The sequence below is a fragment of the Equus przewalskii genome, chromosome 10 (assembly GCF_037783145.1).
Source record: "Equus przewalskii isolate Varuska chromosome 10, EquPr2, whole genome shotgun sequence".
Classification (NCBI taxonomy): Eukaryota; Metazoa; Chordata; class Mammalia; order Perissodactyla; family Equidae; genus Equus; species Equus przewalskii.
This window is the reverse complement of record NC_091840.1, coordinates 58544265-58556685: the sequence shown is the minus strand read 5'-3', so window position 1 is coordinate 58556685 and position 12421 is coordinate 58544265. Positions and strand designations below refer to the sequence as shown.

Genomic DNA, 12421 nt, shown 5'->3' with positions numbered 1-12421 from the left:
CTTCTTCTCTAGTGTAAAGTACAAAAATATTATCCCCAATCAGTATTGTTTAATCATTTAATGGCACCACACCCTAACCACTGAAGAGAAAAGAGCACCAGGAATTCCTGAGGGGAGGCTAAACAGCCACAAAGAACTCTTGTTTACTCAGAATGAAGAAGTCCAAGTCCCATTTTGGTATTCACAATTTGGGGGGTATACATAACCACTGAGTTTTCCCCATTCATTCATTCATTCACCCATTCAATAAATAATAAATAAGACAGAAATAGTTTAACATCCTTAACTTCTCATGCAAACCTTCTTCTGCCCACATTTAAAACAATGAAAATCTCCACAGGTTCAATCATTCTCTCTCGTGAACACCCCGTTTCTTAAAGATCCCTTTACAAAACAGTGCACATCTTTTAAAAGAAGCGCTTAACTAATCTGGAGCATGAGTAGCTGCAAGAGTCAGAAGAGAGTCGGCAGAAGGAAAGAGAAAAACAGTTCATTTTTTTAGCAAAATCTGTCAAGTCATCTATAGACACACTGAAACTCAAATGGTACTGGAGTACCAGGGAGGAACTTGAAAAGATAACCGTAGGGTCAGAAAGGCTGAGAAGTGAGGCCAATATAACCTGTAAGCCAGACCACCACAGGGTTTCCAAAGCATAACACATATTTATCCTCCTTTCCTAATATAAAGAAACTCTCATTCTCAACTATTCCCCAGCACTTCCATCAACAAAGTTAAACATAATGAATCTCATTTTACCATTTCCCTACTCAAATTCCTTAATAACTAAGATAAAAATCAAATCTCAAAGGAAAAAAAAAAGAGGATATTATTATTATGAACTCTATGCCAGTACATGGAAATTTAGATGAAATAAACAAATTAAAAAAAATTTGAGGGAAACTATAACTTACTAAAACTGACAAGAAATAGAAAATTTGAAAAGGCTCTTACGTATTAAAGAAATTGAATTATAATTTAAAACCTTTCCACAAAGAAATTCTCCTTAAGTTTCAGTGTAATCCCAATCAAAATCCAAGGAGGTTGTGTCTGTGTCTGTGTGTGTCTGCTGTGTCTATGTGTGTCTGTGTCTGTGTGTGTGTGTGTGTGTGTGTACGGAAATTGACAAGCTGATTCTAAAATTTATGTGGAAATGCAAAAGGCCAATAACTAAATATAATCTGAAAAAAGGAAAAAAAAAGTTGGAAGACATACTCCTAAATATCAGAACTTACTACAAAACCACAGTAAGAGAGACAGTGGGGTAAAGGCTAAGAGGACAGAAGAGAGTATGTAGAAACAGTCCTACACACACGTAGTCGTTAAGTTAGGACAAAGCAGACACCCCGGTACCGAAGGGAAAGGTGTGCCTGCTCAGTAAACGGGCCCAGCAGCTGCCCACCTGGGAAAGTAATGGATCTACTTCACACCACATATACAAATCAATTCCAGGTAGATTATGAAGCTAAATGTAAAGACAAAACGATAAAGACTCTGGGAAAAAACCTAGGCAAATATCTTCATAACCCTAGGGTAAGCAAAGTTTTCCTAAATATGCTATAAAAGCACTAAATATAGAAGGAAGAAAGAATAAACTGGACTATATTAAAATTAAGAATTTCTGTTCAACAAAATAAACCATTAAGACAGTAAAAAGGTGAGTCACAGTATGGGTAAGTCATTTACAACACATATATCTGGCAAAGGACTCATATCCACAATATATAAAGAATTCCAACAAACTAATAACAAAAAGACGACCCAGTGGAAAAACAGGCAAGAGACTTCCACAGGTATTTCAAAAAGAAGATATTTAAATGACTAATAAACTTACAAAAGATGCCCAAATCAGTAGTCATCAGGAAAATGCTAATTAATATTGTAAGATACCACATCAGAATGGCTAAAATTGCCCAAGTGTTGGCAAGGATGTGGAGCAACTGGAACTGTCAAACACTTACTGGGAGCAGAAATAAATACAAAGCCATGTACCTGAGGATTACTGTAGATGTTCAATAAGAACATGATGGCGGAGCCGGCCCAGTGGCGCAGCAGTTAAGTTCACATGTTCTGCTCTGGCGGCCCGGGCTTCACCAGTTCGGATCCCGGGTGCAGACCTACACATCACTTGTCAAGCCATGCTGTGGCAAGCATCCCACATATAAAAAAGTAGAGGAAGATGGGCACAGATGTTAGCTCAAGGCCAGTCTTCCTCAGCAAAAAGAGGAAGATTGGCAGCAGATGTTAGCTCAGGGCTAATCTTCCCCCCCCACAAAAAAAAAAAAGAATGTGATTGCCTTTCAGCCTTGTTCCCAACACAGACATAGATGAACCTTGTCGATTTAGTGTTTTCTTGTTTAACCTTGGGGGTGACTCAGGAGTCCCGAGGATTTGTGAGCTTGTTTTGCAGAAGGAAGAGAACGTCTTCAGGGAGGTTGCAACCACCTGGATGACCAGCCCTAGCTGCCATATTCCCTGAAGTCAGATTGCCCAGAGGCTTATTGGGAGTAACCCTTTTGTTTCTCCAAAGCTCTTCCTGCCAAGCCCCTTAGCAGTATAAAACCCTCTTGCCTTCTTCTCCTTAAGGCAGATTTGAGAGAACCTATGCTCCCACCTTGTTTTGGCCAAGTCAAATAAACCTTTCTCCATATCCAAGCACCAATGTCTCAGTGACTGGTTTACTGTGCATTGGGCATGCAAACTTGAGATTAAGAGGTTTGGTATCAATTACACTGGCAGTATCTACTAAAACTGGGTCTACTATCCCCTATGATCCAGAAATTCCTCTCCTAGGAATTGCCCCTTGCAAGATCCATTTCAACAAGGAGAAACGGTAAAAGAGGATCCAAAGGAGAAACCACAACAAGCCATTTTTATTGCTTCTACTAGCCTCTTAAATCAAGAAGGCATTACTATGAAAGTAATGAGGAGGGAGCTGGCCCCATGATCTAGTGGTTCAGTTTGGCACATTCCGCTTCAGTGGCCCTGGTTCACAGGTTCAGATCCCAGGCACAGACCTACACCACTCATCAGCCATGCTGTGGCCGCAACCCACATATAAAATAGAGGAAGACTGGCACAGATGTTAGCTCAGGGCTAATCTTCCTCAAGCAAAAAAGGACAAAGATTGGCAAGATGTTAGCTCAGGGCTAATCTTCCTCAGAAAAAAAAAAGGCAATGAGGATGTCCTGAGTTGAAAAGATGTCCTCAATATAGGGCCAATTAAAACAAAAAAGTGCTTTTGTTTTCCAAATAGGTTGAGTGCATGCATATGTGAACATATGCATTAAAAAAATAAGCAAGTCTTAATATAGGCAGTACACTCTTTGACATCAGTATTAAAAGGATCTTTTCAGATACCATGTCTTCCCAGACAAGGGAAACAATAGAAAGAATAAACAAATGGGACTTCATCAGACTAAAGAGCTTCTTCAAGACAAGGGAAAATAGGATTGAAACAAAAAAACAACCCACTAATTGGGAAAGAATATTTGCAAGTCATATATCCGACAAAGGGTTAATCTCCGTAATATGTAAAGAACTCACACAACTCAACAACAAAAAATCAAACAATCCGATAAAAAAATGGGCAGGAGACATGAACAGACATTCTCCAAAGAAGATACACGGATGGCCAATAGGCACATGAAAAGATGCTCATCATCACTGATCATCAGGGAAATGCAAGTCAAAACTACACTAAGATATCACCTTACACCCATTAGAATGTCAAAATTAACCAAAACAAAAAGTAACAAATGGTGGAGAGGTTGTGGAGAAAAAGGAACTATCATACACTGCTGGTGGGAATGCAAACTGGTGCAGCCACTATGGAAAACAGTATGGAGATTTCTCAAAAAATTAAAAATAGAGATACCATATGACCCAGCCATCCCACTGCTGGGTATCTATCCAAAGAACTTGAAGTCAGCAATTCCAAAAGTCCCATGCACCCCTATGTTCCTTGCAGCATTATTCACAATAGCCAAGACATGGAAGCAACCGAAGTACCCATCAACTGATGATTGGAGAAAGAAGATATGGTGTATATATACAATGGCATACTACTCAGCCATTCAAAAAGGATAAAATTACCCCATTCACAACAACATGGATGGACCTTGAGGATATTATGTTAAGTGAAATAAGCCAGATAGAGAAAGACAATCTCTGTATGACTCCACTCACAAGTGAAGTTAAACATGTGGACAAAGAGAACAGATTAGTGGCTACCAAGGGAAGGGCGGGGGAGGTGGGCACAAAGGGTGAAGTGGTGCACCTACAACACGACTGACAGACAATAATGTATAAGTGAAATTTCACAAGGTTGTAAACCATCATCAACTCAATAAAAAATTTTTAAAAAAAAAGTCTTGAAGCACACAACAGTGGTTTCTTCTGGAAAAAGGAAACAGAGTTCTCAAAAGAGGGTCTCTCTTTTTCACTTTTTATACTGTTAGACCACTTGAACTGTTTTTCTACTGAGGGCCTATTACTTTTGTAATTTAAAAAATAATAAAGATAAAGTGAATTTAAAAAGTCAGCATGAGTAGATGGTTCTCTCCAGCAGAATTCAAAGAAGCAGAACTCGAGAAATACAAATTAACAAAAGAATTAAGTAAATAGCAAGAGAAAGATTGAAGGAAAAATTCCTGTCTCCTACATCCATACTTCACATTTCTCTGCTACTTTCCCTAATTCTTTCTCTACCCCTCTGGCAACTGCTACAGGTTATCTCACAGAAAAAGAAGAAAGAAACACCACTCTCCTGCAGTCCTAAGACTAAGCCCCCCCCCCCCAGGGGGTTACCTCGTACTAAATAACCTCATATTATCCCAAGAGTAAACAGGGTCGGATTATCACCCGCACTTTACTGAGGGGGTGGTGGTAAAAAGGACAAGAAGTGGCTTGCTCGACTTCCTAAATTGAGCTTGATATAGAAATAGTACTCTATACCCAGCTTTCCTTATTCCCATCCAGGACCCTTCCTCTTAGATCATGCTCGAAAAAACTCAGAGATGCAAAAACAATCTACGAAAGCCAGTCCTAGTTTACTGACCTGACACAAACCAACATAAGTTTGCAGAAAAACTTTTTCCTTAATCTCTATCTCAATAATGCTAATCACACTAAAGATTTCAAAAATATTCAGAATACATACGTGAGGTTGTGATTTATAATAAGAAATATATATTTGGTCTATGCCCCTGTTCCTGGCACAAAGCTAAAATTTTGGAATTTCCTAAGCAATGAGAGTGATAAAGGTCTTTTGCTATGTTAATGAAGTCACTTTCTGAAAGTCCCCAGGTCACCTAAGGACAGGTGCTGGTTCCCAGGGTAACAACCATACGATTAGGGGGTTGCAACTTTCAGTCCTACCCGCTGACCTCTGGAGAGGGGAAACGATCTAGAGGTTCAGTTTCAACCACCAATGGCCAATGATTTAATCAACTGTACCTACACAGTCATGCATCACTTAACTAGAGGGATACGTTCTGAGAAACGCGTCTTTAGGCAATTCTGTCATTGTGGGAACATCATATAGAATGTACTAACACAAACCTAGATGGTATAGCCTACCACACACCTAGGCTATAAGGTACTGATATTATGGGACCACCATCATTACATACTGCATAACTGTATAAAGAAGCCTCCCTAAAAATCCAGACAGACAGGCTTCCAAAAGCTTCCGGGTTAGGGGGCCGGCCAGGTGGCATAGTGCTTAAGTTCACATGCTCCACTTCAGAGGCCCAGGGTTCGTGGGTTCGGATCCCTGGCGCACACCTAGCACCGCTCATCAAACCACACTCATCAAGCCATGCTGTGGTGGCATCCCACATAAAAAAATAGAGGAAGACTGGCACAGATGTTAGCTCAGCAAAAATCTTCCTCAAGCAAAAAGAGGAAGATTGGCATAGACGTTAGCTCACGACCAATCTTCTTCACCAAAAATTAATTAATTAATTTAATTACGATATTTTCCTCACATGAGATGGTAAAAAAAAAAAGAAAAGAAAAACCGACAGGTCATTATTGGTCAAAATAAATTGGTACAATCTTTTGGAAGGCAACATGGTAAATTCTTTGACCAAGTAATTCCAAGTCAAGGAATTTATTCTACAGGCACACTCATACAAATAAGCAAAGATGTATGTACAAAACTTTCTCTGTGCACTGTTTCTAATAGGGAAAAATAAACAACTCAAATGGCCACAACCAGGTTTCAAGTAAATAAATTATCATTTAGCCCTACAGTATTATACTTAATATGAAAAGTTATCCAAGATACATTAAGTTTAGTAAAACAAGTTGTTTCTGTAAAAACACTATTAATAAGTCTCTCACAATGAAAAACTTAAAAACCCAAGTATAAATGACTATAAATTCATATATGTATTTAGAAAACTCTAAAAAAAATACAAGAGTGGTTATCTCTAGGAATTGCCATTTCTTTTTGAATTACTTCATTTTGACAATGTTTGATTACTTTAACTACGGACATATATTACTTTTGTAATAAGGGAAAACGTGTTTTTCTTTTTAAGTGTCATCTAAACTGAAACTTGATGCTTATAAACAATGTCAAAAGGCCTCAATTTATAAAAGTGTGTCCATAAACTTTAGATGGATCTCCAAAGTTGATGGCCAGTAAAAACTATGTTCATTTCAAGTTGATAAAACTACTGTACTGGCCTCTACAAACACACTGTACCCCTTCAAGGAAGCAAATCTAAAATATTAGATCAAGACCATTTACTTGATAGCCAAATGCTCAAGAGTACATGTTCTCCCTAACAATATCTCATTCTACAACCAAAGCTAGTACTTAATATTTTTCATTGTGATAGACAAAATCTAAGTATACTCTCTACTCAGAAAGCAAAACCTACTCTGCAATTGACAGGGTTTTCTGTACCTCTCAAAAAATGGGAAATTAAGTGTTAATATTATTTAACAATTTTTGTACCAGGCACTGACTGGTACCACTTGGTGCCCTCTATCTATAGAGACTAAGACAAACTCCACAAATAACTCTGTGGAGAATTCACACATTTCAACTAGAGATTGTGAGATGTGTTTAGTTTTTACTTTAAACTTTTTTTCCCCTTTCTTTCTATGCTGCTTTGAATTTCTCAAATGAAGGAACAAGTTACACCTATTTAAACAGGTATAAAACACACCTGCAGCTCTCACATATTCTGTGCATGGACTTTAAATTGCAATTTTTTTAGAGAATAATCACATGCTACAATCAAAAACTTTAAAATTGTGCATGCTATTTGCCCTGGTAATTCCAATTCTAGAAATTGAACTTAAAAGAAATAATCAGACATATTCAGAAAGTATATATTATCGTCAAGGCATTTTTCTATAATGGTAAAAATCTAAACGTCTTATAACATGGGTGTAGTTAAACACTTTGGTGTGATATGACTACACGAAAAATGACTATATTAAAAAGTACATATGGAACAGTTCATTTTGTCTCACCCCACTAAAATTAAGCACACCGAGAGCAAGAACTTTGTTTTACTCACTGCTTTATTCCTAGCACTCAGAACAATGCCTGGCACATACCAGCCACTCAAAACCTTACAAAACGAATGAATCTGAGTAATGCCAAGTGTAAACAGAAAAGATTCTAGCTAGAAATACATCAGCAGAATCACATAACACATCCATTGACTTTACTGGCATTCAACTGTCCAGATTAAGCCAAACAAAAGAAGGAAGTCGTGTAGACCATGCACCCTGGCGTGCCTTGGTGTGAGTGGAGGGAAACGCGGCACCTGCTGTCTCTCGGTAGATCTCGGAGCCCGGGGCTCTCACAGGGCGAGTACCACACTGGCCAAGTGTGAGTCTAGGGCTTAAAGGAAGTTTTTCTAAGCACAGTATGGCCCCTAAATATAAGCCAACTACTTGCTCTGGTGCTCCACCCAAAAATGGCAACTTTCTCCAAAGTTGGGCTTTTTAAAAGAATTTTCAAAGGTAATTTTGACTATATAGAAATGCTGCCTTAGAAGATAACTTCAGAACTCAGCGTTCCCACCTCCAGATAAAACGCAACTCTACTGTATCCAAGGGCAAAATCACAGACATACCTGGGTGATGAACATGCAGAGTTTCCTTGTTCTTAGTTTATTTTCTAACATCTCTACAATTAGCAAATGTTGCTTTTGCAATAATAACAAAGCTCTATCTAATTTTTTAATAGCCCAGAATAGTCCTTTCTATATTTATCACAGAAATGCTAGATCTGGTATCAATATTCCTCTACTTGACCTAAAACAACACTACTCCTACAGTATATTAAGACTTGTAAATAAGTTTACTCAGGCAGCACATTATTTATTTTATCCTATTGTTCTATGCTATTTTAAACAATTTCTTAATAAACATGTAACTCAAGTGACATATCTTTCGACAATAAGGCAATTTTCTATTTCCAGTAAGATTCATTTAATTTGAATGAAACAGAAAAAAAACTTTTTTTATTAACAGACATACAATTTTTTTAAATGCAAAATAAGGTACCTGAACATCATAGAGAGCTACAATATTTTCGTGCTGCAGTTCCTGTTAAGAAAATTGAGAATTCAAAACATTTGTATATATTCTGATAACTTTAATATATTTCAATATGCAAATAAAAATTAATTTAAGCATACATACACATATATATACACATATTCTATTTCTAGTTTAGTACACCTTGATACAAGATTAGGACAATTCAATCTACTAAAGAATATGAAGAAATGTGCCTGATTAAACTTTACTTGGGACCTAAATATTTTTTCGCCACCATTTTTCAGACTCTTAACAAGGCGAGTACTCTTGTTTACAAAATAAATGTCATAGTTAGTATAACCATAGGCTTTCTGCTGGTCTTTTCAATATAATACACAATTTCTAACAACAACAGAGGCATTAAACTCCAAAGTGGTTTAAAAAGCACATTATTTGCCTGAAAGAAAACAAAGTATAATTCTTAGCTCAAAGAGCTAATTCTTACCAAAGCGCTGCCCACAGATAGTAGTTTTGATGAAAGCTGGTGTTAGATGAGGGTTCCATGTTCATATTAGTTTGGGAAACACTGGGTTAAATAAACCTAAACTAGTTTCTTCATTGAGTAATTTTTCAGACTTTCTTTAATGGGCTAAACACTTTGTGACTCTCTAGGTCCTTAGAAAACAGGATTTTCCACACTTATTTGACCACAGGACGCTTTTTTTCCTCAAAACATCTTACTTGATAACAGTGCTAGTGCGTGATCTCAAAAGACCACTTCCAAGGAAAATAACTTTCTTCAGTTTATAAGGAAAAAAGGCCCCAAGTGCTCTCCGTCCCAGAGCACACGTAACACGAAAGGCATCAACAGAAGAGGTAAGTAACATACAACAGGGGCCTGCCTCTTCTCAAACAATAACACAACTCCGGGAAAGAAGAAAAGAAATTATGAAAAGCTAAAATCAGTTTCCACAGACTCTGTCCAACCACTGACCAAGAGCCACAAACTTCTGTTTTTTAAAAATATCTTCTGAGTACTCAATGTTTCAAAAAACAGAGCGTGCAAAAATGAGCAACAGGTGAAAACTCTCAAACTTGGCTCCAAATACCAAAATTGTAAAGGATGTCATCATGCATTCATTTAACTTACAGTAAGTTTTAACCTGGTACGAAATATCACCTAAGTAAACATACCTTTAAGATTTTAATTTCCTTCCCAAGTAGTAGTTGTGATTTTGACAAGTTCTTTTTATTAATACTTTTAATAGCTACCTCCCAATCAGTTTTCTGAAAAGAAAAAACAGTGTTACTTCTGAAAATTACTCCACAGAAATAACTCAACAGGGAAAAAAACCTATAAACATAACGATGTTTTCAGCAAATTCATGTACAGCACTGAGGAAAAAAAAAAAACGTTAAAGAACCTGAATCTCCAACAACAGGAAAATGACTTCATAAATTACGACGATTAACAAGCTAATGTCCTACAAGACAGCCACCAAACATGATAAATATGAAGACCACATAGCAACCAGCGTTGAGAGAAAAAAGAACAGTTTCCAACCATTTAACAGTTGAGGAGAAATGCGGAGAAGCTGGAAGATGGTACGGTTAACCGAAAACACATCTGACAGCTTGGCAGGATTAAACCGAGTTTTAACTACCGTTTTCTTGAGTTTTAACCTATTTTCATAATAGATGAAAACTAAGTAGCATTTATTACTCTGAGAAGCAACAAAGCCAGCCCACTTTTAACATGCCCCTTGGCAGCCACCAGACCTGCCACCCCCGTTAGGATCAGTTCCACTCCCGAGGTGCCTCTCCAAATTCTTCAGATTCTAAAACCTCGTGTGACCCTACTTGCGAAAGAGCAAAAGCTTAAAAAAGAAAAAACAAAAATGCCGAACCTGCTTTCGCGTTTATCTGAACTGAAAAAGGGAGCGTCCAACCATCTCCTCCCCTCGGAGGCCGCCCGCCTCAGCCCCGGGGGGGGGCAGGTGGAGGACCAGCGCTGGGAAACGCGACACCCCCGGGTTCGAGAACGCCGCGGGCTCACGGGAAACCAGCCCGTTTTCCGCTGGGTCTGCAGTTATCGACCTCGAAGGCGACACCCCAGGTCCGTCCACGCCCGAGCCCCGGGCCGTGCAGGGCGCCGGGCAGCCCTCTCGCACGCGGGGCACGTTCGGGAGGCCGGGCTCCCCGGGCAGGCCAGGGGACGAAGCCCTCAGGGCGCTCCGGGTCCCAGGCGCCGGCAGGAGGGGCGGCTCCGGCCGCACAACCACCCCGCCCGACCGAAAGAGCCCGCGCCCCGGCCGGCGCGCACAATGGCGGGCCTCGGCGCCGCGCCTCAGGCCCAGCCCGGGGGCCGCGCCCCGGCCGGCGGCTCACCTGGCGGTGCCGCCCCCGGAAGACCACGGCGAAGGCCCCGTGTCCCACGAGGTCCCTCTTGCTGTACTCGAAGTCGCCCACCACCTCCATGACCGCGCCCCCGGGGCACACAGCGGGCGAGGGGGCAGCGCAGCGGGCCGGGATCAGCACCGCGGGCCCGCCGGCCCGCAGCGCCCCCGCGGGCCGCCAGACTGGGGCAGCCGCGGCCCCGGGCCCGGGCGGACGCTCATGCCGAGAGGCCGGAGCGGAAACGGGGGAGGCCGCCGCGCGGGGCCGGGGTCAGCGAGGCCTGACCGGGCCTCGCCCGCTCTTCATGGCCCGGCCGCCGCCGGCCGCGGGCTCCCTGGCGAAGCGGCCTCGGCGCTGCCGGGCCAGGGGCGCCGTCGCCGTCACTGTGCGCGCTCGGAGCCGCACGCGCGCCCGGCAGAGATGCGGGACCCGGCCCTCCCCATCCCCAGCTCGGCCGGCCGCTTCGGCCCTCTCCGCCGAGGGCGCCGCTGCGACGGCGACCACCGCCCTGGGGCCAGCACGGCCGTCCGCCCCGCGCTACCGCGACACCACAGCGAGACACAGCGCAACCAGCGCCGGCCGCTCCCGCGCCGACTGCCGGCCCTCCGCTACGTCAGTGCTTCTTGTAGGACGCAGCGCGCAGCGAGCCGCGCTCCCTCCGCCGGAAAAACGAGTGCACGCGCCCCTCGGGGCAAGGCGGCCGCCGCCGGGGCGAGTCCCGTCACTCCCCGAGGCAGAGAAGGAGGGTGCAAGGCGCGGTGGCCCCAGCTAGTTAGCCGCTGCGGCCTCCGCGCCGGGCCTGGGAGCAGATTCGAGCCTGCCACGCCCCGGGGTGGGCCTGCTGGGAGGTGGGCTTTGAAGAAGCGGGTCTTGAACTCTTGCTGCAGGGCGGACGGGGACGTCCCTTGTGCTGTGTAGATCCCAGGGATCCGGTGAGGGCAAAGGAGCATCTCCTAGAGCCCGGCCTTTCTCGCGTCCTCTAAAACCAGAAGTCATGCTGCCAAACTGCCGCTCTTCCCCGACCCTTCTGCGTGGACTGCTCAGGGTCTCTGATGAGATGGTGTAGGGCAGGGATCCTGCACCGCTTCGTGTCCCTCAGCTTCTGTGACAGCGCAGAACCCTCTTCCCAGAGAAATTCTTATGCCTGCAGTCTCAGTATTGCATACGTTTCCAGACTTTGATGAGAACCCCTGCTTCCCAGCCTCCTGGTGTCCTGCTGGTTTGCCCGCAAGCTTACCTTGAATGGCTTAAGGGAGCTTTCTTTCCTACCTGATTATTACAGTCCAACTAACAGGAGCTCATCTGTCAACTTTCCCTCAAGGAAATGTCCCACGAAACCATTTTATAAACAATAAGCTTGAAAATGTCATAGAAGACTCGGGCCCCAGACTGTTCCGGGTGCTCAATTGTTTAGCATATGTGCCCTGAGGTTCTCTCTCCCCTCCGGAATTGCGTTTCCCACCCAGGCCCATCCCTTCAAACCGGCCTCTGCCCAAAGAATCTCCCATCTTG

General features: G+C 42.6%; 1 protein-coding gene across 5 annotated transcripts in view; it reads right to left on the bottom strand.

Annotated features, from left to right (window-relative positions):
* ULK2 (unc-51 like autophagy activating kinase 2) overlaps positions 1–11034 on the bottom strand; it is an 84230-nt gene extending 73196 nt beyond the window's left edge. For 4 of the 5 annotated variants that reach the window (XR_011523696.1, XM_070563560.1, XM_070563562.1 and 1 more), the window contains exons 1-3: positions 10901–11034; positions 9707–9799; positions 8537–8578 (exon numbers count right to left, since the gene is read on the bottom strand). Coding sequence is in view for 3 of the 5 variants with exons in the window: in XM_070563560.1 (XP_070419661.1) it covers positions 8537–8578; positions 9707–9799; positions 10901–10990 (225 nt within the window). In the remaining 2 variants the exon portion in view is untranslated. Of the gene's footprint in view, positions 1–8536; positions 8579–9706; positions 9800–10419; positions 10787–10900 lie in introns of those variants that run through there. The other variant, XM_070563561.1, reaches the window with a different exon arrangement.
* Positions 11035–12421: the final 1387 nt, after the last annotated feature.